The sequence below is a fragment of the Prionailurus bengalensis genome, chromosome B1 (assembly GCF_016509475.1).
Source record: "Prionailurus bengalensis isolate Pbe53 chromosome B1, Fcat_Pben_1.1_paternal_pri, whole genome shotgun sequence".
NCBI classification, from domain to species: domain Eukaryota; kingdom Metazoa; phylum Chordata; class Mammalia; order Carnivora; family Felidae; genus Prionailurus; species Prionailurus bengalensis.
In genome coordinates, this window is record NC_057344.1 from 201,350,483 (window position 1) to 201,378,098 (window position 27,616).

Genomic DNA, 27,616 nt, shown 5'->3' on the forward strand with positions numbered 1-27,616 from the left:
ATTAATGAAATGAAGAAAGCATATGCACAACACTGAGGTCTGCAAAGTGCTTTTTCTGGTCACATTTCCATCTCACTCAAAGCCCAAAGGTAGAGAGGCAGGGCTCTGCCAGGGTCCACACCGGGCCTGGGATGGACTGCTCCCCCCAGGGGTGCCTCACAGGTCCCAAAGAGGCTCAGAGACTTCCCTCGGGGAATCTAGAATGGACCGAGTCAATGAAGCAACACAAATGGACAGAAAGACCAGGGGTGGGTGATCAGGGACCCAGGACAAGGGTGACATCTGGGGCTGCCACAGGAGCCACAGGATCCACAGGGTACAGCTTGGAGGCAGCCCACATCCAGCAACAGAGATGAGCCTTGAAGGTGAGGCCAAGGTCCCGCATAAAGTCAGCTCAGAAGAGGCACTTAATGAGCATGTATCCACCAACTGACCCATTGGCTGATATAATTCGACCCCAAAGAGCAGGGGATTGGTATGTTTTGTTTTCTCCTGTTACCCCAGGTAGGCCCATCATTGGTGCCTGGCATTTAGTGGTGCTCAATAAATGCGTGCTGGTTGAATGAATGAATGAATCCCATTGGGAACAAACCTTAACCCCAAGAACATGAGAGCCCTGAGGCACTCCAGTGGGGGCTGAAAACCACATTTTCCCTCTCCTTCCCCTTCCCCTTCTCCTTCCCCTTCTTCTTTAATACTCATTTGGAAAACACGCCATCTTTTTAAACTCAGAGGCCGACTTCCGCTTGGGAAAGGGAGGAGGGGAACTACGTTTGTTGTTGAGCATCTAGTATGCACCCGGCACCTGATGTTTCCCGTCTCCCCGGGTGCTGGCAAAGACAGTGATTGTGTGCCCTCCAACAGGGGACAGTCTACAGCTCAGGGAGGCTGCTGACAGGCCCTGGCAGATAAAAGGTGGAGGGTGGGCTTTGAAATCAGGCTGATGGAATCTGCAGCCAGGCTGTGCCCACAACATCAGGACGTCAGGTGTCTTCCTGGATTGTGATCTCTGCCAAGGGGGATGTGGAGCCCTCCAACAGAGCCCTCTCTTGTTACCAAGTAACATGTGGGATGCACCTGCTGTGTGCCAGGTGCTCTGCTGGATGCTTTACCTTCCCTGTCTCAGTCCTCAGGACACTCCCGTGGAGAGGCATGGTCCCTTTTCCAATTTTGCAGAGGGGGAAATGGACCCTCAAATTCTAGGCTGCCAGACTTGGACTGTGCTGTTAGTGATGCCATGTTCCAGTCACCACACAGCTCCTTCTCCTATCTTGACAATAATTCCATGAATCTGCTGGAGAAGGTATCTTTTCTTCCAAAGGAGGAAACTTAGGCTCCGAAAGGTGAAGGTCACTGAAGCAGGCAAGCAGCAGAGCCGGAACCAGAACCTAGTCCAGGCCTTTCCCAGGTGACAGCAGTCACTCACCATCCCACCTGTGACACCACGGGCCCAGGTCCCTGTGCCTCTCGGGGTCCCTGTGCCTCTCGGGGTCCCTGTATCTTCAGCCATCTGATCAGAGGGTTGGGCAGACCGGGCAAGGTAGGTGGTCGGCAGAAGAGACCCTGGGAGGGTGTGGCTGCCTGAAGCCCTCCCAAGGCTGAGTGTGCCTGTCATTGGGAAAGGAGTGTGTTGGCCTCATTCATCTGAGCATGGCCACAAACATAGAAACCTTGAATTGCCAGTTCCACTGTCTTCCGAGAGAAGCCAGAAATTCGTATTTCTATGAGAAATCTTCTGGTTTTTCAATGGGGTTACTACTGGTTACCCCAATAGTAACAAATACAAGGCAGTTATTTGTACTTCTGTGTTCACAGCACATTATTCACAACAGGCAGAGGACGGAAACAACTCAAGTGTCGGTCGACAGGTAGACGGTACACAGGATGTGACCTGTCCATCCACTGGAATATCATTTAGCCTCAAAAAGGAAGGAAGTTCTAACACCTGCAACAATGTGGATGAGCCTAGAGGCCACTATGGCTAGTGAAATAGTCCCCAAAGGACAGCTCTGGTAGGACTCCACTTACATGAAGTTTTCAGAGCAATCATATCTGTCAAGATGGAAAGCACAACGGGCGTTTCCAGGGGCTGAGGCAGGGGAGAAGAGGGGGCTAGCGTTTAATGGGGACAGAGTTTCAGTTCGGGAAGATGGAAATGTTCTGGAAATGGCTGGTGGTGATGGTTGCCCAACATGTGAATGTCCTAAACTGGGCATTTAAAAAGGGTTAAGATGGTACATTTTATGTTTACGTACTCTACTGCCGTCTTTTGAACAAACCTAAGCCAAATGGGATGTGTTTGTGAGCCAGGTCTGATCCAAGGGCTGTCCGTGTGCCCGCTGCAGACTAAGAGCTCTCTGAGATCTGCCCCGTGGGTCGTGGGGCCTGCCTGTCACTTACCCCTCACTGAGCCAGCCCAGGCTCTGCTGAGGCCAAGGACTTTGGGGCAGATCCTGACCACCAGCCTGTCTCCTTACTGTCAATCTCTGCCAGTAGCAGCAGGGTGGGAAAGAATTCTGCTCATGGAGGTAGTACCACATTGCAACCTGCTTTTCATTCTGCCTTCCTGGGGGATGCTTAGGTTTCAGTGTCCCTGTTACGCCTTCGGCTGCCCAAGGAAGAGGGTGTCACAGACCTGTAATTTACAGGGAGGTATTTTCAGAGGCAGCAAACCCCTCAGTCTGCACAGTGGCTGGGCCATAATGCTCTTTAATGAGCTTTGAGTGCTTTAAGAAGTTTGAAGTGCTGTGGTTATCTGGGGGACAATCTGTGGACACAGTTGCATGAAGTGACATATGGTTAGACTAGAAGAACTCTCTACTTACTCAGGAAGCAAGAAGACTGGGTACAGGAGCTTCCAGCCGGCCAGAGCTCACCGCACAGTAGGGACCCAGCAAGTGTTTGCTGCAGCAGGAAGAGTGTCCTCTCTGGGGGAGGACACATGCAGGGAGGGGCCACAGACTCATCCGCTGCCGGACTGCGAAGGTTACTGGAGGGCATGTGGCTGCACCCATTTTGTAGATCAGGAACTGAGGCCTCAAAGTCACCAGCCAGTTAGAGGCAGAGCTGGGTCTCTGGGTTCCTCAGTGGAGTCCTTTCCCCCTAGACGACGGGTGCTTGGCTTTCGAGGGTTCCAGTGTCATTTGAGAATCTAATGAAACCCATGGCCCCTCTTCCCAGGGAAGTGCTCACATGTGTACAATTTTTCGCACAGGTCAGAACCTTCACCTTAGCTCAGGCTTCCGCAGGAGCTCTATAATATCAAGATGACCCCTGAGACTAAAAACGATAATCCTGCCATGGTACAGCATCACCCACCTCGGGTGGCAGCTACAGAGAACTGTGAATGTAATGAGTAGCTGTGGCAGGGTGTGGTCAGTCACACGAGTGAGAGAATCACATTTACAAACAGCCACGATCCCTGGCGTGTGGGAAGCATCGTACGGGGTGCAGAACACTCTCGTCGCCATGAGCTCATTTGGCTGTCAGAACAAAACTGTCAAGTAGGTGTTCAGACCCTCAGACAGGTAAAGATGTGGACGTTCGAAGTAATTTGGGCAAGGTGACACAGCTTAGGAGGGGCAAAGCCAGCCAAGACGTTGGGACTCCAGACCCAAGCTTCTTCCCACCACCCCGTGCCAATACGTACAGCTTCTGATAGTCAACAGCCATCCTTTGGTCCCCTGGTTGGTATGATACAGAAGAGAGACATTCCCATGAATGACTTAGAATAGGAAGACAGTCCTCTGGCTTGTAACTCAGGTCCCTGGAAGGAACCACAAATCCTGGGGCCACTGCTGCTCTGTTAGTCAGTCGGGAGGGATATAAATATTCCTCAGTGGGATGTGCGTGCCTCTGTGCTGTCTTCTTTCCTGCAACAACAAAAGTAGGGAGATGAGCTTTTAAAGGGGACATACCAGCCATCATGGCACCCCCATGATGCCATCTGAACGCACCAGCCTTTGAAGATGCTGGGAGGCCCATTTTTATCTCTAAATGTGGTGGGCTTAGGGTCGCCTGGGTGGCTCAGCTGGTTGAGCGTCCGACTTTGGCTCAGGTCATGATCTCATGGTTCATGGGTTCCAGTCCCGCATCGGGTTCTGTGCTGACAGCTTGGAGCCTGGACCCTGCTTCGGATTCTGTGTCTCTCTCTTTCTTTGCCCCTCCCCGGCTCATGTTCTGTCTCTCTCTGTCTCTCAAATATAAATAAAAACTGGAAAAAAAATTTTTTTTAATGTGGTGGCCTTCAATCATGATATCTGGACACAATTCACCAGCTGCTCTCTCAGGAAAAGAATCTTAGCTTGGAATTAATAGACAGTGGCCTCTTTATTTGGAGTGGTTTTCAATTTTGAAATAATATGGAATAAATGTTCACGTGTATTTGTGCACAGAGGGTTTCTAGATTTCATGAGACTCTCAAAGGGGCCAATGGCCAATAGAAGGTTAAGAACTGGTCCAAAGGAAGAGACAGATTGAGGTTCTCAAGGATGTCTTCATTTCATCTGCTCAAGACTGGGGACCTGCTATATGGCAGGCTCAGTGCTAGGCGCTGAGGTTACAGGGCTTGCCCTTGTGAGGCTCCAGTGTGGTTGAGGAGACAGAGGGTAATCTAGGAATCACAAAAGGGCAGAAGTGAAGAAGGAAGGCAGAATGAGACAACCATAGGGAACCAGGAGATGACAATCACTGTGGGGAGAATAGGAGAGAGGTGGGGGGGACTCATCAGGCAGAGAAGGGTGAAGCCTATGCAAAAGTCCTATGGAGAGAGAGAGGGAGCACAAGAAGCTGGTGTGGAGAGAGCAGAGAGTGGAGGGGCAGCACGGCGAGATGTGAGGCTGGGAGGGTCTGCAGTGGAGCAGATGCTGGGATGCAGGGAAGTTGGGGAGCTCCAGTGCGGGGCTGAGATATGGTAAGGGGTCAATTAATAACAGATAAAAGGAAGGAAGGAAATGAAGGAAGCAGAGGAGAGAGCCTACCTGGAGACAGAGATAATTGAATGGAGTCTTAAGTTTTCTGGGCAGAGGAAACAGCTGGGGCAGAAGCCTAGAGGTCCAAAAGAACACAGCTCAGCAAGGCACATCAGCTTGCGAAGAGGAGCCTTCATTGCCCAGACAGAGGGTGGTCCAGGAAACAAAGGGGGCTGACAGTCAGTAAATGCATTTGGGCAGCCTGACAGTTTGCAGAAGGGGATCCCAGAAACAGCAAAGCCATATCAGAGAGCAGCCTCCCTTTGGAGTGCCACAACTGCCCCATAACTGACTTCACTGGGGTGGGCTTTGCAGTAATGCCCAGGGTCTCCAGAAATGGATGATGGTGGGTCATGCATGGTCCACAACCACACCCATGATATGGATGTTGGTGAGGATGCCAACCATAGCATCTCCTGTGTGCCCTAGTATTGGAGTAAATAAAGTCAGATCACACTCACTTAGGTTATCTGTTACCTGTTTGTGTAGGTGTTTTCTTTGCTTTTTAATTTTATTTTATTATGTTTATTTTTGAGAGAGAGAGAGAGACAGACAGACAGACAAAGTGTGAGCAGAGGAGGGGCAGAAAGAGAGGGAGACACAGAATCCAAAGCAGGCTCCAGGCTGTGAGCTGTCAGCACAGAGCCTGACATGGGTCTCAAACTCACAAACCGTGAGATCATGACCTGAGCCAAAGTCGGGTGCTTAACTGACTGAGCCACCCAGGTACCCTGTGTAGATGTTTTCTAAGTCTGCTTTTCAAAATGTATTTTCATATATATTATAGGGTGCTTTAAATCTTTTCACTTGAAGTAAATAAGACAAAAATAATTTCAATTCCAGTCTTCAAAGCTTATAGGATCATTGGTACCCAAACTTCACTATGCATCAGAATCCCCTAGAGAACTTTACAGGAATTCAGATTCCTGGGCTCAACCCCAGACTTAGGGAGTTGGTATCGAGGAGGCAATCTCAGAAATCTGTTTTCAGTGAATTTCATGCTTATGCATCAAGCTGGGTGATTTTCATGCATTATGTTCATGCATCAGGTACCAGGCATTTGGGCACTGATGCATTGCATGATGCTTGTGTATGAATCTTGCAGAGCAAAGTCCTCTTTATTGGAATAAGGAGAGTGACACCAAACATAAGAAATCATCATCTGTTGGGGCACCCGGGTGGCTCAATCAGTTAAGCGTCCAACTCTTGATTTCGGCTCAGGTCATGATCTCACTGTTCATGAGATGGAGCCCCACTCTGTCAGTGTGGAACCTGCTTGGAATTCTCTATCTCCTGCTCTCTCTGCCCCACCCCACCAAATAAATAAATAAGTTTTAAAAAAGAAATAATCATCTCTTGCCTACGTCATGCATGAGGTTGGTGCCCAAATCCTTGCACTGAGCTTGCATTCATCAAGAAATTAACATAACAACTCCTCTACCATTAATAAACACTATAGGGTCACCTCCACACCTCCAACACCATGTGGGTCACTCATAGATGATACTTCCTGATAAAGTTACATGTAAAAAATTATTACAATACAAAGATACACAACTCATGAGAGATAGCCAGCAGATACAATAAATAGGAGAAATCGCTCTGGGGGGTTACATGTAACAGGGACTCTAAAAAGGACTTTAAAATAAGAATGATTACAACATTCACAACTACATTCTATAGATATAAAATAGAGTAACTGGTAGAAGACCTCAATGGGCAGGTTAAACAGTAGACTAGACACTGATGAAGAAAGACCTTGTGAACTGGAAGACAGATCTGCAGAAATCACCCAGGATTCAGCACAGAGAGGGGAAGGGGCAGAGGAGGTCACTCTAGACTTACAGGTTATAAATTGCTTTTCTGAGGAGGTGATATTTGAGTTGAGACTGAAATAACAAGGAGCATCCAGCCATGAAAAGAAATTTGAGTCAAGAGCCCTAGGCAGAAGGGGCAGGCAGGCAAAAAGATCAAGATGGGAACAAACTTGGCAGGACCCGGTTGGCATGTTTGAAGATGAGAGAACAGGTCGCTGTGGGTCCAATATGTGAGAAGACACCAGGGGAGGAGGAGAGTGTGATCCTGTGAATCCTTGTAGAGTCAGTGAGTGGACTTAGCTCAGGAAGTGGTGGTTAGCAGGAGGCAAGTGTCAGCCAAGAGTAAAGAACTTCTTAACAATGAGAACTAATCATCACTCCCTCCTTCCCTCCCTCACTCTTTCATTCATTAAATCATTCACTCACTCACTCACTCACTCACTCATTCACTCCCTCATTCATTCTCTCACTCATTCACTCTTTCATCCATTCACTCAACTCACTCACTTATTAACTCATTCACTCACTCACTCAATTCACTCTCTCATTTACTCCCTCCTTCACTCCTTAACTCACTCACTGACTCATTCACTCATTAATTCATTAGCTCATCCACTCATTCATGCACTCACTAACTCATTCATGCATGCATTCTTTCATTCACTCATTCACTCATTCATTAAGTCATTCACGAACTCACTCGTTCATTTATTCATTCATTCACTCATTTACTCATTATCAAGTACCTACTATATACCAGACATATAAGAGGAAATTGAGAATATTGAAGAGGACTCCTGCATTTGGAGGAAAATTTAGCCAGTGGACTGTAAGGTCCCTTCCCACCGTGTAACTTGATGTTTCTATATAGCCATGGCAGGTGTTCACAAGCCTCAGAGAGTTGGAGAGATCTAAGCTCCAGCCTCCCTTCCTGGTCCAACTGGGGAAGCAAATGCATGAGCAGATAACAGCAGAGATCCCAGGCAGGGAGATAACCACATGATGGGGAGGGGGGAAGCCCTTGGGTATCAGAAAATGAGGGCAAAAATGGGGACACTAGTCCATGCCCTACTTAGTTTCAGACCTTTGTGAAGATAAGATCTCCTCTATGAGAGAAGGTGCTCTGACAGGAGGGGCCCACACAGATGTGACTCTCCTTGACACCATTCACCTAGCCCCCAAGGTCAGGCAGCCTTCAGTGGGTATGTATGCAGGAGATGAGAAGGTCATACTTGGGGACCGTTTCATCACCGCCCTTTCTCTCACTCCGATGTATTAACCAAAGCAGTGCCGACCTGACCTACTTCATAGATTAAAAATGCCCAGAAAGTAAAGAACTGGTGTTCTCTGCTCAGATTCCTCTCTCTCCCTGATTCCTCTGTGTCCTCTGCACTGTCACAGTTCCAGCCAGCCCACCACCATATATTACCTGGACCACCAGGACAGCATCCTAACCAGGCTCCCTGCTTCCAGGTGGAGCCCCGCCCCTATCCACGCTCCACACAACAGCCAGAGTGACTAGAAAGCTGAGTGTATCACTCCCTCCCTTCCACTCCCTGGCTTTCTCTGCCCTTAGGATAAAGCCAAGTTCCTTAGACAGACTTCTGGGGACCTGCAACATCTAGCCCCGCCCACATCTCTTATCTCTTCACTTGACATTCAAGCCCTTCCACTTCCTGCAGTGGCCACATGAACTCCTTGCACACTGAGCATGCTCGCTGTGGTCACACAGCAGCGCTAGGTGTCTAAGGTTGGAATGAGTGAGTGAGTGCTTGGTGGCACGTGCTCCTGGCACTGAGGGGCACATTCAGTGGGGTTCCCTCCACTTTCATTCTCTTCTTGGCGTTTGGGGTTAGGACTTTCTTTCCATCAGCACTTTATCAGGAGCGGTTCCTGAGCCAGAAATGGTTTCCCTTTTCATGTGCCCCTCGTCTGAACGTGCAGCCTAGCTCAGTCGGTAAAGCAGATGCCTGGCTCCCTGCATGCTGAACACTGGACTGAGCACCCAGGATTTGCACAAATGCAAGGTTTGTGCCGTCAGGAACTCGCGCGACGGGACCGAAGGACCAGCAGCCTCCACGGGGCGATCGAGACCCTGGGGAGGAGAACTTGGGTAAACGGGGGGGCAAGGAGGGTTATGTGGGAGCTCCTGCCCTGAGGGGGACCTAGTGCTCCAGGTGGGAAGATCAGCAGAGACAAAACGTGATAATCCAAGAATTACAGGGACAGCAGCCCTGGACCACACCTCTCATGTATCAGCCAGCGTCCTGAGCCCTTGACAGGTATTGCCACACTGAATCTTCACGACCCCTCATGATGTGTGTTTTCATTTTCCTTGTTCACAGAGGAGGACACTCATTGAGGCTTAGCAAGAAATTTCCCCTAGGTCCCACAGCCAGTAAGTGGGGCAGCTGGGATTTTAGAGGAGACCCCATCAGACTCCAAGGCCCACAGAAAAACACGCATGAAAAGGGCCCCAAGCAGAGGAGAAACAGCTTTTGAAAGGGGGGGTGGGGTGCAGACAAAGGACAGATTAAGCCTAAATCAACTTAATGTGATTCTCATTGAATGCAACCCAGTTCCAACATATTTCCTCAGGGAATAATCGGCATTTTCTTGCAGGTAAAGGGAATCAAATGCAAAATTCATCGTGTGTGTGTGTGTGTGTGTGTGTGTGTCAAACAAAAGCCTTCAAAATTTAAGAATCTATTCCGTTGGCTCCATCTGGCCACTAATTTTTATGTTTTAAATGATGTCTGTTTGTGATCCACATTATGCTATAAACAGGTTCGGTGTGAATCACGGTGTTTTAATTAGAATATTAGTTATTCCGAAGAAGCTATCTAAAATAAGTCCTCACATAATTAGTTGAGAAAACTGATCCCCAGAGACAAAGTGGCCCCACGGTAATCACACAGCTTGATAACGGCTGAGCTTGGAATCGCTCCCCAGTCCTCCAACCAATGCCCTCTCCGCTTCACCCCTGCCAGCTTCTTCCCGCGCTGGGCAAAGAGCTGTTTTGGTGTTTGGGTGAAATGGGGATGAGGTCCCTGCTCTCAAGTGGCTCACATTTTTGGGAGGGCCACTCCTTCATGAACTCCAAAGCGGGACCATGTCCCCATTCCCGTAACACATGTTTCACCAGAGCTGATGGGTTTCTTCTCACCCTATGCCTCCTTTTTAAAAAAAAATTTTTTTTTTACCATTTATTCATTTTTGAGAGAGACAGAGACAGAGCACAAGTGGGGGAGGGGCAGAGAGAGAGAGAGAGACAATCCAAAGCAGGTTCCAGGCTCCGAGCTGTCAGCACAGAGCCTGACGCGGGGCTCAAACTCACGGACCACGAGATCACAACCTGAGCCAAAGTCGAATGCTTAGCACACTGAGCCACACCCGGGCGCCCCTCCCTCTATGCCTTCTGAACATGTGGGGTTTTCTGGCCCTTCTCAAATCCAGAACTATCCCCTCCCTCAAGCATCTGGGATGGATTTTGCTCAAACTCTTCTTGGATGCATCCTCTTATGGGAAGCTCACCACCTATGCCAGGGAAACTTGCTCCACTGGGCAGCTCTGACTGGTGGGAAACTCCATTCTGTGTTTTCCCAACATCACCAAGCAACTCTCCGCATCTCAGAGGACACTAGCCAGGTGTCCTACAATTTAACTTGACTGTAGCACCATCTCCCGGAGACAGTGTCAGACCCCACAGGGTAAGGGCTCAGTCCCACAAGACTGTCCCCCCTTAGGATGCCAACCCCAAGTCCCTCCAGCTGTCACCTGTGTTTCTGGCTGGCTGCCTATAAATTGGAGGTTCTTATGATCCCTTCCTCGGGTTCCATTAACTTCCTGGAGGGGCTCATGGAACTCAGAGAAATGTTTACATAAGTTCACCTGTTTGTCATAAAGAGTATTGTAAAGGCTGGAGATGAAGAGGTGAGGCATAGATTGAGGTCCAGAAGCATCCTGAACACCGGAGCTGCTGTCCCCATGGAGTTGGGGTTGTGTGACCTTCCCAGTAGGTGGATGCATTCTGGTTCCCCAACCTGGAAGCTCTCTGACCCCCATCCTCCGGGGGTTTACGGAGGCTCGATTTCATAGGCACGATGGGTTAAATCATTGGCCGCTGGCAGTTCAGCTGCATCTCCAACCCTCTCCCCTGGCCAGAAGCTCTGGGGAGGGACTGAACGTTCCAACTTTTAACTACTGGGTGCTTTCCCCTGACAGCAAGCATCCGCCCTCAGGTGACCCAGGGGCTTCCCGAAAGTCGCCAGCATAACATAACATACCCAATACATCTTTATCGCTCACAACACTTAGGAAATTCCAAGAGTTTGAGGAGCTACATGCCGGAATGGTGGAGTGAGATACTCCTTATTGTAAATCACGATATTACAGAAACTCATCCATGAATGGAGTTAAAATGACACTTGCTAGAAGTGAATGCAGCCACTGAAGGAGTGTTCCATGCACATTTCAAGCCAGCACGGGGTCCGCTCACAGAGACTGGCCTCTCTTCAGACATGCGGAGCCTGGTTCCACGTGTGCTGTCTCGCGTTTCCTGGGAGTGAAGGATGGCCCAGCTCCGCCGGCTTCACCCGCCAGAGGGGCCTGCCCCAGGGTGTCTTCTACACCCCAGAAGAGGGGAGGCAACTTGCTGCTCTCAGGCCCTGGCAGGCGCGGAGAAGGGCGACCACAGTGCTGAGCTGGTAAATGGTAATAAAAACCGGGACTCGGGGGGGGGGGGGGAAGCCCCGATTCTTTTAGCGTCTGCCAATTGCTGGGGTGTAAATACTTCAGCCGTGGCTGGTCTCAAGCTGCAAGTGGGGCGTCACTGAAGAGTTGGTAAGAGATGCTCGTGATCAGCTCTCGTGTGCCAGAAGGAGCCACTCCATCACACCAGTGTGTGTGTGCGTGTGTGTGTGTGCGTGCGCGTGCATGTGTGTGGGAAGACTGGATGCACGCACCAATGAGAGAGGGATTCCAATGTTGTGAAAGTAATGGGAGAGAAGTAGAATGCGCAGAACGTGTTTCTAACTGCCGTGGATACAACTTTGCAAGTAGACCGGGCCAGGCTCAGCGCAAAAAGCATTTTCAGCAGCTTCTTCAAACTGCTTTCAGAGTCATGCCTCTGTCTTTTTTATAAAGAGGACTGACCGCGAAAGGCACGGCCTCATGGCTCCCTACCTGTGCGGCTCGGGGCACGTTACTGAGTCTCTCTGTTTCCTCGCCGGCAACGGGGGTGGGGGGCGGCGATGACACCCACCTCACGGTGCTGCTGGGAAGAGGGCAGCAGTCAGAGGCCTCAGCAAATGGGAGAGCCGGCACCCGGGCCTTGGCGAATCATGGAGACGCCAGACTACCGCTCCTTGAGGGTGGCTATGTCCCCAGTGCCCGGTGAAACACCTGCAGCGTCCCACACGTGCCTCGGTTATTTTTTTTCTGCTTTAAAATATTTATTCATTTTCAGATTCTGTCTCTCTCTCTCTCTCTCTCTCTGTCCCTCCCCAACTCGCGCGTGCTCTCTCTCTCTCTCTCTCAAAAAAAAATAAACATTAAAAAAAATAAAATCTTTATTTTTAGAGAGAGGAGGAGGGGCATACAGAGAGAGAGAGAGAGAGAGAGAGGGAGAATCCCAAGCAGACTCCAGGCTGTCTGAGCAGAGCTGACGCGGGGCTCGATCCCACAAACCACGAGATCGTGAAACTGAGCGGAAATCAAGAGTAGGACGCTTAACTGACTGAGCCAACCCGGTGCCCCCCAATGGTTCTTCTTGAAATGCATTTTGAGTAAGGGCAGTGGGGTCAGCGAGCTTAGTGGGTAATGTGGGAAGAGCACATACTAAGGAACAGGTGAGCCGCTGTTCAATTTCCATGAGCTTCCTCATCATATGGCATACAGAAAATACGGATAAAGATAAAACACTTCCCTCCCCAAATGCCCTAATCTGTGTTTCAATATCCAGATTCACAGAAGCCATTTTCACTTTCACTGTTCTTAACGTTCTGGTCTAATTGACGGATGCGTTCATGAGTGGAAGCCCCTCTGAATCTCATTATGCTAGGGCTCCTGGGCGTATCGATCCTATTTAGAAATAAGGCAATAAATCGTCCACAGACGTAATGACCCAACCCACAGGCTGCCAAGGGAGAGAGTCCAGAAAGCAGAGCTTTCTCACACATTGTCTGTCTTTAACTTTCGTCACCGGTGTGGATTTCTGAATCGCTGATAAGGATCAATGGCTTTAAAAATGCTTGTTCCCTTTGAGACAGTCATTCCATTTCTGAGAATCATCCCAAGGAAATAGTCTTCTGTGAAGACTAAAATGTATACACGATGGTGATCACCATGTTATTTATTACAGAAAAAAAAAAAAGAAGAAAGCCAGTCAAATGTTCAATAACAGGGGTCGAGAGAGTTTTGTGGCATATAAACCATGGACAGTGAAGTTTATGAAGACTGTGTTAGCAGGGGGAAAAGTCTACAAGATGAGGTGATAAAATTGTACACTGATTCCTACTATGAATATTGTGGGGAAACATACCCATCAGGATAAAAAGGGACATGTGCCAAAATGTTAACGGTGATTTGGTTTCTATGGTTCTTAATGGTTTCTCCTATTATTATTATTATTTTATTATTTTTAAAAAATGCTTTTATTTTTGAGAGAGAGGAAGGGGCAGAGAGAGAGAGAGAGAGAGAGGCAAACAGAGGATCCAAAGGGGGCTCCGTGCTGACAGCAGAGAGCCCGATGCAGGGCTTGAACTCACAAACTGTGAGATCATGACCTGAGCTGAAATCATGAGTCATACACTTAACTGACTGAACCACGCAGGTGCCCCTTTAATGTTTTCTTCTTAACTGCAATTACTTTTGGTAGTTTGAATGTTTCAGTAGGTACGCAAGCGTATGATGGCCTCTCTTACAAAGCTAGCAGATCTATAGGAAAGAACACATACAATGGTACTCCTCATCTCTCACTTGTTAGAAATACTTAGAGAGTCTAATGTTAGACTCTAGTCTAGTCTCTAGTTAAAGTAATGCGTACCCTCTCTCCCTTGGATGTAACCTTGAGCTTGCTTTACATGGCTGAGTCAGTAACTCAGTATGGCCTGGGATTTTCCATGCACACAAAAATGCGGAGAAAAGCCACCTTCCGTCAGATCGAACGTGGGAGATGAGTGCCACATCATCGTGTATTTTCCCACGAGGACGGATCCTCCTATATTTCTTGTGAGTATTAATCTAGTCTTACTTGTTTGTCTGGTCACTTTCTTTCCTTGGTCCAGTGAGCAGCTCAGAAAGGTGCTGAGTTATTCTAAATTCTTTTTTTTAATTTTTTTAAATGTTTATTTATTATTGACAGACACAGAGAGAGAGAGAGACAGAGTGTGAGCAGGGGAGGGGCCGAGAGACGGGAGACACAGAATCCGAAGCAGGCTCCAGGCTCTGAGCCGTCAGCACGGAGCTCGACGTGGGGCTCGAACTCATGGACCGTGAGATCATGACCTGAGCCGAAGTCGGACGCTTAACCGACTGAGCCACCCGGGCGCCCCTATTCTAAATTCTACGCCTGCATATATTACCTCGAATTCACAGGATGAGCACTGCAAACACCTGTCACCACCTTCCAGTCCAATCCCAGCCCAAACCTGTCTCCAAGTAATAGCCAGAGTGGTCTTTCTAGGATGTAAACGTAGTCCTGACATTCCTCCAGCAGGCTGAAGAGCCTTCCATGGCTCCCACCACCACATCAGGCCTTGACCGTGGACATGATTTTCCCCCACGCAGCCCACATAGCCCAAGGTCCACTCTCGCCCATCCTACCTTTCCCAGACACAGCATGTTCTTCAGACCCTTATCTGGGCTCAGGCTATGGAAAGACACCATTGCTGACCAGTCGACAGCTATTCCCAATCCCTTTCTCCCTTGTCGCCTCCCACCCGAGAGGTTGGGAAGGTGAAAACTGGCTTTCAAGTAGAAATGGTCACGGGACACGTTTATGGGTGAATCTGGCCAATGTGATACAAAGCAAAGCTGGGAAAGGTTTTCCTCTCCTTTTCCTCTTGGGACACAGATGTGAAGTCTGAAGCCACAGCAGCCCCCTTGTGACCTCAAGGCGATAATCACCAGGAATAAACACAAAGAAGCGGAAGCCAGTGGAGCTGAGCGATGGAGGACAGCCGGGCGGTTGATGGTCATCAGTGAAATGACAGACCAGCCTCGAGGCTGATAAGTTAAGGTGAGGGGTTCTATCGCTAGTGGCTACGTATCTTGTACTGGACTCACTTCTTCCCTCATATTCTGCAACACAGGCAAAACGGGGAGCTCAATGGCGGGAACATTCTAGAAGTTCCGTTTCCTCTTCTTCCTAAGCATTCTTTCTTTTTGGGACAAACCTACTCACCTGTTGGGAATACACTGTACCCAGAACCATATATTTGTGCCAGGTTGTCTGGCTCATAATTTGGCATACCATCTGGAATGCAATTTGACTGCCCGTGACAGCAACCAAATTGAAGTGGCTTAGACAAAAATAAGACCGAATGGCAAGGAGATCTCCCATACCAGGAGGGAAGGCTGAACAGCCATCCCCAGGGGTAACTGGGCTCCACACACAGCTGGGACCAGTGACCCTTAAGCACTACAGGACGCTCTCACCACTTTTCTGTTTCTCCTTGGCTGATACTGGTTTCCTTCTTATTCCGCACCGGCTCGCTCCCTGTAACAGGGCACAGACACACTGACAGCTCCCAAAGTCACCGCGGGGTCCTAATCTGAAAGAATCTTCGGCAGTTTCAGAGCAGAAAAATCCTAGAAGAATTCCGATGGGCTGGCTTGGGTCAGGTGTCTAGCTGAGGGCCAATCAACGGCCAGGGGGCGGAGCAGAGCCAAGAGAGTTCAGCCCCCCTCCCCCCCCCTCCCCTGCAGGACAGGTGTAGGGAGGAGTCTGCCCAGCTGGACACCCGCGCTCAGTTGGTCCCCCTCACTCCACCACCCACCCCTCCGTCCCCAGTACACACAACCAAGATGCCCCTAGAGCAGGATGATGTGCCCAAGGCAAAAGCCATGACTCTGCGTGATCATGAAAACTGTCTTGGTTTGGGTGCCCCTAAAAGCAGAGCCTGAGGCTTCCGAGAAGCACACAGAAGACCGTTTTCTGCTTAGAGGGTGGGAGCCCATGCCTGAGGTGGGCACAAGGTAATTACTGTATTCATGCCCATGTTTCAGATGAGGAAGCTGAGGCTCAGAGATGCCAAGTAACTTGTCCAAGGTCACCCAGGTGGAAAGTGGGCAAAACCAGCATTCAAGTCCAGATCCGCCTTGCTCCCACATCCGGACTCCCGCAGCGCACCTCGCTGTCCCCAGAGTTTCAGCACAAAGGGACAGCTGGGCGAGAGCCAGTCCCTGAGAGCCTTTGAGAAGGTGGCCTCGTTCACACAGCCCCGACCAGCCAGCCTGAGATTGCAAAAGCTAAACATTTTTAACCTTTACCTAAAAACTAAAAGAAAACATGCAGGGAAGCGAACGGAAACATATCAGTGAACCTTCTTAAAAAAGAATAAAAGCACTGGGCCAGTCACGCAGGGAAGGTGGAGGGTTTCCGTTCCTTTATTTCTGTTGAAAGCTACAGCGCGTCTCCTCCCTGAGCTTTGAGGCTCACACCCAACCCCAGAAGGCGTCTCATTACCGAGCATTGCTGGTCTCTGTTTGCCCAGGTCATTCAGAGACACCCAGCCTATGACATCCGTAAATCATTGCAGGCCAAGCAGGGGCCCAGGGCGAGGTGGCACAATCAGCTCAGGGTACAATGAGATGTGGCCGGTCATCCATCAGAGGGCCCAGGGACCAGATGGACGCAAATAATGACTAAGAAGAATGGTTCCAGGGCCCAGAGCGAGAGGCACATAATGAAAGGGCAACATTTGAAAAAACACAAACCGCACTGTCACTTCTGTCATCGTGAAGCTCCAAGAACCACCCCCCCCCCCCGCAACTGAAATGCAAAACGCAAAAGCGAGGCTCCCTAGCGTGACTCCCTCTGACCTCGAGGGATGTCGAGCATCGGTAGCAGGAAGGGTGGCGGGCTCTGGGTGACAGCCCCTTCTCATGACTTGTGTGACGATTCAGATGAAGCAACGCAGGTGACACGTCAATGGTGTGGCTCCCCTTCTCCTCCTTGTTTCCCCAACCATCACCGCCAGCCTCCCTTCTACCTGCATGTGGCGGCCTTGTCATTTGGCCTTTTGCGCTCCTCGGCGACACTCACAGCACCCTGGGACTTCCTAATTGGCCCTTCCCTTCCTCACATCCACTGGTGGCCCTGCTGTCCACCTCCAAACAGCAGCCACAGTGAACAGACAGCAGGCAGTCCACACCCCTGCTTTGAAAATCTCCCGTGGCTTTCCCACTGCAGCTCCCGACGCAGACTTCCGCCCTGGCCCACGGGCCCGAATGGCCAGCTCACGTCTGCCTCCCTGACCACATCCCCCGATGCTCCCTCCCACGCTCGCTGCCCTCCCAGGACTCTCGGCCCTTCACCGTCCCCCGAGTGGCCAGGTCCTCTCCTGCCTCGGGGACCTGTACGTGCTCTTCCTTCTGCTGGAATGTTTGCCCCTCAACACTCAGAGACCTTCTACGCATCCTCCAGATCTTGGCTTGGCTGTCACTTCCTCTGGAGGTTTCCCCTACCAGATGCCCCCCCCCCCCCCCCCGTTACAGACCCTCACTGTCCTCTTCTTGGCAATCACAATGACTGAAATTTCTGGATTTCTTGGGTAAGTATTTATGGACCCTCTAAGACAGCTGTTTGCTCTTTGTGGCCAGGATGGTTGTGTCTCTGTCGCTCACCGCTGGTGCCCCTCCACTGAGCCCAGGGCCTGGCACAAAGGAGGTACTTGAGAAACAACATGTTTGATAACTGAATGAATGGCCCTCATCCTAGACTGATGCCATCCTGGTTAAGAGGCTTTCAGACGAATTCTCTACTCTTGGTTCGTGTTTGGATTTTAACGTCTAATCATCTTTCTTTTCGAAGAAACGAGCAACCCAAAACAACCTAAAGCCAAGAATTTTGCACCTTCCCCTGACAGTAAGCACCAATGTTTACCTCTCCTTGAAGAAATGATATAAGAATAATGAAGTCCTAGGCACGCAATGATCGTTGATATTTATGGCTGGGGTGCTGTACCTAGTTAGTCCTCACGACCACCCCGGGAGGTAGGGCCTCTCCCGAGGAGATGGGGTCACGGGGTGCCGAGTGCCTTGCCCAAGGTCTCCCATTAAACGCGGTGTTGCTGGAGTTCCAATCTGGGTAGTTTGGCTCCTGAGCCACGCTCTTGAACGGTTCACACCAGCACCTTTGGCAGGAAAAATAAAAAACAGCCAATCTCTTCCCATAGTTAGGTCTTGACAGGTGGTTCAGGCAGGCTTTGGCTCATGGGTAAGGAACGATGGTGGGCCCCCGTGGGCTGTGTGGGACAGAGAGGAGAGGAGCTCGGGGCTGCGGTGTGTGATTTCAGGGGGAAGCTGTCAGGGGAAGGATAGAATAAATCTTGTCTTAGCTGGTTGCTGGTAGATCAACTTTCACTGCTCCCACATCTCCAAGGCACGGGAGGAAACTGGACAGCCTCTGTGGCCTTTCTGCTTTCAAGGACGTCTCCTGGCAAGCAGCATCTAGGGCTCCCCATTGGCCGAGGAGGCCCCCACCTTGGCAGAGGTCACCAGGGTCCATGCCTCTGTCAAAGCCACCTGGGGACCTTTCAAAAGTGTTAATCCCTGGGTGCCCCTGGGCCAAGCAGGTAGAGTCTTTGGGCCCCGGGCCGCGACACCTCAGTGTTTAAAGCTCCCCAGTGGGTGGGAATGTGCAGCCAGAGCTGAAGGTCATGGTCCCGAGCTGTGACCCTTCTCAGAGGGAGAAACAGACTGGAGACGTAGGAAAGTCACTCGAGGTCCCATGGGGCATGGTGAGTTTCGAAGAGAATTTGCCGATGGGACCCCTGGTCAGGATGGCTATTAATGTCTCTCTCTCTCTCTCTCTCTCTCTCTCTCTCTCCCAGATGCTGACTTTGCCAGTGAGTGGCAGGGTGGGGGCTGACATCAGATCTTAGGACCCCTCTGTCCCGTTCAGGGTCTCTTGGCTGTCTCATTTCCGGAGCCAAGGTGCTGCCACAGCTTCCAGCTCAGAGAAAGCCCCAGGTTCGCAAGCTGGCCGATCCAGCCCCAGTTTCCATGGATACTGCAGCTCAGGAAGGTTCTGGAAGGTTCTGGAAGTGTGGATGGGCTAACCTGGGGTGACACATCGAGTCTGCGTCACTCATTCCTCCGAAGCAGTGGGCTGAGGCAGGTGCAGGTGGGTGTGGTGGCAGGGGCTACACCCCTTCTTCAGGGACTAATGTGCCTCAGTGCCTGCCCGAAGCAACGCTTCTCAGCCCCTGCAGGGAGGCTGGGCTGACGGTGCCCCCGGCAGATTTCCCTGAGCAACCAGCAACAGAACCATGGCTGACAAGGACCCCTGCTTGGTCTCTAAGAGCCTCCTGTCTAATGCCGCCACCCCGGCCGGATCCTGTCACAAAACCAGGATCGGCAAACAGCATGCTGGCCCAGAGTGCCTTGGCAGGACCCACGGCTGTGAGCGAGCACAACACAGGCTGATGTCAGCAGGTTCTGGAACCAAGAAATTGCTGCAGGAGTGGAGGCAGGTAGCACAGGAAATACCGAGTCACTGAGCCTCAACAAAGCATATGATGTGGGACGCTTTACCGGAGTCAGCTCTGAACTCAGGATTTCTTAAGGGAGAGTCATTATTTACTGCATAGCAATCAGGAGCTTGGGCTCTGGAATCAGACTGCCACGGTTCAAATCCCACCTCTGCCGCTCATCAGCTGTGTGATCTTGAGCAAGTTGTGAACCTCTCTGTTTCCGCATCTATAAGAGGTAGACAGTAATATCTGCTTCACAGTGGAACTTGTAATAATTAAGTGAATTGATGTGTGCAGAGTGCTTAACACACGGCCTGGAACGTGATAAGCACTTACTACGTGCTAGCGTTGTCTTAGTCTGTTTCACCTGTTGTAACAAAGCGCCGTAGACTGGGTGGCTCGGAAACAACAGAGTGTAAGGCCACAAACGCAAACATAAAGAAGCGGGACTACATCAAGCTAAAAAGTGTCTGCACAGCACAGAAAACCATCCACAAAATGAAAAGGCAAACTACTCAACGGGAGACGATATTTGCAATCATGTATCTGTTAAGGGACATAAAGAACTCATACGACCCCATGGCAAAAAAAAAAAAAAAAAAAAACCAAAGGATCTCATTAAAAAATGGGCAGAAGATCTGAAATGACGTTTTCCCAAAGAAGACATCCAGATGGCCAAGAGGCACACAAAAAGATGCTGCACATCACTCATCATCAGGGAAATGCAAATCAAAACCACAGTGAGATATGCCCTCACACCTGTCAGAACGACTAGTATCAAAAACACAAGAAACAACAGGTGTTGGTGAGGATGCGGAGAGAGGGGAACCCTCCTGCACTGTTGGTGGGGATGCAAACTGGTACAGCCACTGTGGACAACAGTGTGGGGGCGTTCTCACATAATTAAAAGTAGAACTACCCTATGACCCAGCAATTCTACTCTGGGATATTTTTGTTGTGTTTTAATTTTTTTATGTTTATTTATCATTTTTGAGAGAGAAGGAGAGAGAGAGAGAGCAAGAAGGGAGGGGCAGAGAGACAGCGAGACGCAGAACCTGAAGCAGACTCCAGGCTCTGAGCCATCAGCACAGAGCCCTTTGCAGGGCTTGAACTCAAGAACTGCCCGAACCGCAAGATCATGACCTGAGCCAAAGTCGGACGCCCAACCAACCGAGCCACCCAGGCGCCCCTACTCTGGGATGTTTTTGAAGAAAATGAAACCATTTATTTGAAAGGACGTCTGCACCTCTGTATTTATTGCAGCATTAATGACAACAGCCCAGACATGGAAACAACCTAAGTGTCCATCGAAGGGCGAGTGGACAAAGAAGATGTGGTGTGTGCACACAATGGAATATTACTCAGCCATAACATACATTTGCAACAACACGAGTGGAACCTGAAGGCATTATGCTAATTGAAATAAGTCAGAGAAAGACAAATTCTGTATGGCCTCACTTATAAGTGGAGTCTGAAAAAGTAAGAATAATTTTACAAAATGAGCTCACGGTTGCCAAGAACAGATTGGTGGTTGCAGGGGTGGGGGGGCGGGGTGGGAGAAATGGGTGAGTAGGGGCAAAATGTACAAACTTCCAGTTATAAGATAAATAAGTCACAGGGATGTAACGTACAGTATCCCCAGCTGGTATATGATAATGCTGTGCGGTGTATTTGAGAGTTGCTAGAAGAGTAGATCTGAAAAGTTCTCATCACAAGAAAAAGAATTGTTATTGTGTGATGGCACATGTCAACTGGGCCATTTACGGTGACCATTTTGCCACATGCACATGTCTTATGTTGTCCACGTGATGCTAATATAATGTTATATGTCAATTGTCACCCAGTTTAAGAGTAAACAACGGAAACGTATTTCTCAAGTTCTGGAGATCAGGGTGCCGGCACGGCCAAGGTCTGGTGAGATACCCTTTGTAACAAAGACCAGTGTGATGGCCGGTGCTGGGAGGTGAGAAATGGGGACAGGACAGCTGGCCGGAGAGTGTAGACACAGGGCTGCCCGGGGTGGGGGGGGTGGGGAGGCAGAGAGGGCTCAGCTCCTCCATCAGATGCAAAAGGCAGCTGAACAGCTCTCCGATGCCACTTGGAAAGTCCCCACGGGGACCAAATAACAGGAATCAACAAGAGCGCAGCATTCTGCCCACCCCCCAGCAAGCTGGTCTCCAGCCAGAGCAGGGAAGTGACGGGGACCCAGGGAAAAAGCAAATTTGAAAGATCTCAGGGTGGCTGCCCAGCCCTCGTGCAGCTCACGGGGAAGACAAATGAATGACCTGTGGGGTGGGGAGTGCCTGCCTGGTCCCTGACTGCTTGGAGACCAGCTTTCATTAACTCACTTCCACGCCACGCCCATCTACCCTGCACACCTTCCAGGTGCCGGGCCCTGTGCCCGGCAGGGAGCAAGAGAGAGCCCTTAGCCTCAAGGGGTTGGCACTCCGGGGGCCGGAGTGGGGACTGAACTCCCCAAAGAGGCCGGCACTGCCCGCGACAGGTGGTTCTGTAGAGGAGGTCTTTGGGAGAAGGTTCCTTACAAATTGCTTTTCTAAGTGTCTGGCCCGAGGACCGCCAGTCTTCAGCAGTGCCAGGCACAGAACAAACGCTTGCTGCACGTTCCAGGGATGGACGCACACAAGTCGAAGCCGCTGAAGGACCCGGAGAGTTTGCGGGACTGCGGCCCCCGTGCCCTAAGTGACGCACAACCCAAGGTCTCTTAACTGGCAATGTTTCCTCCCTCGGTGTCTCTAAAAGACCCTCTGAAAGCAGGAGGAGAGAGCTTCATCTCACAGCAGGCCTCTCTCCTGGCTGCCCTAAATTTTAATTAGTCATAATCGTTATAAACACGTTTATGGCACTTGAGCATTTACGATCCACTTTGCACACATTATCTCCCTGGGATCTCAGACAACTCCTCTGTAAGGAGGGACAGACGATCAACTTTACTGACGGTGTTCATGATCTTCCCTGTTACGGCAGGGAGGGGAATTGGGGTCCTACACCTGCCCCTCCCCCCGCCCATGCTGGTTGTCTTACAAATGCTGTTCATAGTTCACTTTTACGTGCAACTTATTAAGTCCGACCAACAACAATGCCCGGGAATTCCGTTCATCCCTATTCTAGATATTCGGAGAAATATTCGAGAAACTGATATTCGGAGACGTCAAACATCTTCCCCAAGGATCCCCAGCTAGTGAGGTAGCATTCGAGCCTGGATCTGTGTCACCCCCCAGGCTAGTCATCCTGACAACAAAGGTGGTAAAGGGGGGAGCGGGCAGTGGCGGGTGCTTGTTGAGTGCTAACTCTGGGCCTAGCACTGAGCCTGGTGCTCGACGAGTATTGTTAATTTAATAATCAATTTCATATTAACCTGGTAGTCAGCTAATACTGATGTGATAATGCTGATAATCCCACTGGGTAACTGCCTTGGTAGCCACCATGATGGGCCACAGGCACTCGGGGACTTGTGTGTCGGGAGGCCGTGGGGGGCTGGTACCTGATGTTTCCCAGGCATTAGGTAGCTCCAGATTTGCTACTCTGTGCTACCAGTTTAAGGCTCGGCATGCAGCTTCGTGGCCCAGGCTAGAAAGTAGAAATGAACCCGACATGTGGAGACATCCTCTCAAGAGGCATCAGTGAAGTGTATCTCCAGACCTGATCCTATTTGAATTTTGTTTTCACCGTGCTTATTCTCATAGACCCTGAGAAGGGTAACTTCAGCTCTGAAGAACAAAGAGTTTTCTAAGAAATCAAGGTCTTTTGAGCCATTCTTGGAATGGCTAAAATTAACAGCTCAAGAAACAACAGATGTCGGCAAGGATGCGGAAAAAGGGGAACCCTTTTGCATTGTTGGTGGGAATGCAAGCTGATGCAGCCGCTCTGGAGAACAGTGTGGAGGTTCCTCAAAAAGTTGAAAATAGAACTACCCTACGACCCAGCAATTGCACTACTAGGGATTTGTCCAAAGGATCCAAAAATGCTGATTCGAAGGGACACATGCACCCCAATGTTTATAGCAGTGCTATCGACAATAGCAAATTATGGAAAGAGCCCAAATGTCCATCACTTAGTGAATGGATAAAGAAGACTTCTTTATCCATATATATATATATATATATATATAGGGCCGCCTGGGTGGCTCAGTCGATTAAGCATCCGACTTCGGCTCAGGTCATGAGCTCACCCTTCGTGAATTCGAGCCCACATAGGGCTCTGAGCTGACAGCTCAGAACCTGGAGCCTGCTTCGGATTCTGTGTCTGTCTTTCTCTCTGCCCCTCCCCTGTTCATGCCCTCTCTCTCTCTGTCTCTCAAAACTGAATAAAAGTTAAAAAAATGAAAACACACACACACACACACACACACACAATGGAGTACTACTTGGCTATCAAAAAGAATGAAATCTTGCCATTTGCAACAACATGGATGGAACTAGAGTGTATGATGCTGAGTGAAATAAGTCAGTCAGAGAAAGACAAATATCATATGATTTCCCTCATGTTTGGAATTTGAGAAACACAACAGATGAAGGGAAGGGAAGGAAAAATAAGACACAAACAGAGAGGGAGGCAAACCATAAGAGACTCTTAGATACAGAGAACAAACTGAGGGTTGCTGGAGGGGAGGTGGGTGAGGGATGGGCTAGGTGGGTGATGGGCATTAAGGAGGGCACTTGTCGGGATGAGCCCTGGGTGTCGTATGTAAGAGATGAATCACTGGGTTCTGCTCCTGAAGCCAAGACGATACTGTCTGTTAACCTGCATTTAAATAAATACATTAAAAAAAAAAAAAAGAAATCAAAGTCTTTTGAAATGGACTGTGTGGCTCAGGGCTGTCGTGAGCTCCCTGTCTCTGGACGTCCATGTAAGAGTGACAAAAAGCTCAGGGTGTGACAGTTCTGTGCTTGTGGAGGGGTCTCTCCACGGAAGAAAGGCCCACCAGGGCAAGAAGTCCGGGCGGGTGAATCTTCGCAGGGTAGAGGGGAGGAGAGCATCCTGAGTGTCGGGGCCCACGCGGGAGCTGCTGGGGGCTGGGCTAGAACCCGCCGGCGCTCACCGCCAAGGGCTTCTCCTGCAAACACAAATGATTTTCCAGATCACGGGTATCAGACCAGCCCCCGCTGGGCCGGGGATGAAGCAAAACCCAAAGCAATCCGTTTCATCCTCGTCCTGGGCTAAGACAAGGTCACCGTGCGAACCGTAGAAATGGCCAACACCCCCAGCCTGGCTGCATTCATTTCCTGTGGCTGCTCCGCCCAGTCACCACACGCATAGGGCTCAGTGGAGTCTTTCCCCCCCCTTTGAGGTGAGAGCGACTGAGATGCCCACTTCTGGACAGCATCCAAGCCCGAACAAAGCCCATCTTCCCTGAAACCTCCCCACAGCTCCTCCCACAAGCCTAAACCCTACAGTCAGGACTTTCTAGAAACCGCAGTGCGGGCCGGGGGGGCTGTGTGTGTTTGGGGGACGCAGGCAAGCGGGTAGGGCACCAGCAGAGGTTCCGTGGGCCTGGAGTTTCGGGGGCTCTATGAGGACCCAGGGGCCACATGGCTTTCCAACAGCACGGTGTGGGGACTGTCACCCTCTTTCAGCAGAGGAGGAAACGGCCCCCACCCGGGGTTGCGGGGGTTACAGGACCCAGGCCAGTGGGTGGAGAAGCCAGGCAGTGAGGCTGGCCTTTGGGACTCACAAACCCAGACAGATGTACCCCTGCCCCCAGCCATGCAGGACAACACAAGGAGGGGCCGGATCACCAAGAGCACCTGTGCCATGGGTTGGGGGGTGGCCAACCGGGGGTGGAGGATGGGGGGAGCATACACAATTAGACTGAGGGGCTGGTGAAGGAGGGGAAGGCTGGTGGTGGGGGGATGCCTGGACCCCACCCCAGCAGCAGAGGACGGAGCAGCTAGAGAGAATGTTGGCGGAAAATCATTCCATGCAGGGGGAAGGAGGACATCGTGGGTTGTCAGGGCAAAGGGGCAGAGTCCTGGCCCACAGGAACAGCTGGCACCTTTCGTATTCCTCCCTTGGGGAAGAAGGGGCCAGAGGCCGCCCCCAGGCAGGGATGAACCAGAGCCCCGCTGTGGTGTGGGGGAGGCAGTGAGTGGGTGTCTGCTCGCCCAGCCCGAGCTGTGTCAGAGGGGCAGAGCTGTGGATGATACGAAGCCTCGTTGTTCACATCTGGCTAAGTTCCGGCCGCCCCCAGTGGCCCTCAGTCTGGACTAGGAGGGAGGCGGATGGAGTGGGAAGGCTGGGTGGCCTGGAGGGGCGTCTGGGCTGGAGCCAGATGCCAGGTCTGGGACAAAGCTATGGGAAAGAGCACGGTGGGGGCAGGAGGAGAGGGCGGGGAAGGCGCTAGGGAAGCCCACAGGCAGGAAGGACGGGGGACCAGGTGGTGTAGGGGCCCAGTAGAGGGAGGGGAGCGGCCTTGCACGGCTCTCTAATGAGTAGGGGAAGAGACTCAGCGCAGAAGGACCAGGAAGTGAGTGCAGGAGTGGGTGCAGGACCCCAGCAGCCACTGGGAAGCGGGCAGAGGGGAAGCGGGCAGGGAAGTAGGGACCTGGCTGCAGCAAGGGAACCAGCGGGCTGGGAATGCAGGCGGTGGATGGCACCGCTGGTCGAGGGGATTCGGAGAGGAGGCAGGAGCAGGGGCGGAAGCGGCAGGCAAGGAGCCCCCTTCCTCTGCGGCCACAAGACAACGAGGCAAATTGGGGACGGGGTGTTGGTGGCCCTCCAAGACCCAGAGTCCCCATTTTCTTTTCCAGTTTTCCAGAACTTTTCCAGTTAGAGGGCACATGGGGAGCATAGAGGCCTGCGTGGGAATTGGTGACCACTCCCTCCGAGGCCTGAGATCTAGAATATACTTGATCTAAGGCTACAGGGCCAGGTAGGCCAATGGTCATCCCGCAGAGGAGGCTGCCTGGGGGAGGGTCTGGCTGGCATGATGCCATAGGCAACCAGTCTGTCCCTGGGGGTGTTGAGAGAAGGCTGGCTGCATCAGACAGACGGGTCCCAGTCCTAGACATCCAAAAACTGAGTTTCTATGGCAACCTGTCTCTGACCTGCATATCCCACAAATGTTCAGCTTCAGCAAAGTGCTTTCTTTTTTCTTTTTTCTTTTTTTTGGAGAGAGAGAGAGAGAGAGAGAGAGAGAGAGAGAGAGAGAGAGAATCCCAGGAGAAGGAGAGGTAGAGGGAAAGAGAGAGAGGGAGAGAAGCAGGGCTCATGCTCACCGGATGTGGGACTCGAACTCATGAACCATGAGCTCATGACCTGAGCCAAATGTCAGATGCTTAACGACTGAGCCACCCAGGTGCCCAGCAGCAAAGCACTTTCTGAGCACCGGGCCCCACATGGTCCCGGCCCTGGGGAGCCCGTGGTCTTGTAGGGGAGACACGCTGGCACCGGGGTTTGGGCTGAGGACGGAGCTAGGAACCTCAGGACTCACCCGTGGGAAGCAGGGATGACTTCCGGAGATGGCAGTGTCTCAGCTGGGAGCTGATCAAGGGGCTGGGAACATCTGCGGCCTCTGGGGTGTTAGCAGCGGCATGGAGCAGAAGCCCAGGGTGGACAGATGGGCTTGGGCTTCCCAGAAGCCTCCCTTCCCTGTGTATGCGTCCTTCCCTAAGGTTTACACTTTTTTTTTTTTCAACATTTATTTATTTTTGGGACAGAGAGAGACAGAGCATGAACGGGGGAGGGGCAGAGAGAGAGGGAGACACAGAATCGGAAACAGGCTCCAGGCTCTGAGCCATCAGCCCAGAGGCCGACGCGGGGCTCGAACTCACGGACCGCGAGATCGTGACCTGGCTGAAGTCGGACGCCTAACCGACTCCGCCACCCAGGTGCCCCCCTAAGGTTTACACTTTGATAACTAACACCATTAATTCGGCGCCTTAAAACTTCACAATAGCCAAGAGACGGAAACAACCCAAAGGTCCATCAAGTGGCGGATGGATAAAACAGTGTGGCGTATCCACACAGAGGCCTCTCATTCAACCACAAAAGGGAACCAACTTGTGACACGCACCCCACCACGGCTGACCTTTGAAACCTCACGCTAAGGGAACGGGGCCAGACACGGCAGGCCGAGTGCTGTGCGATTCCGCGTGCACGAAATGTCCAGAAG

At 51.0% G+C, this 27,616-nt stretch overlaps 1 protein-coding gene across 1 annotated transcript in view; it reads right to left on the reverse strand.

The window, feature by feature from the left end:
* Nucleotides 1-600: 600 nt before the first annotated feature.
* Nucleotides 601-27,616, reverse strand: part of CB1H4orf50 (chromosome B1 C4orf50 homolog) — a 107,702-nt gene continuing 80,686 nt past the window's right edge. The window contains exon 12 of the mRNA XM_043557002.1: nucleotides 601-3,872. Within this exon, the coding sequence (XP_043412937.1) occupies nucleotides 3,810-3,872 (63 nt within the window). The 3' untranslated portion in view covers nucleotides 601-3,809. The remainder of the gene's footprint in view (nucleotides 3,873-27,616) is intronic.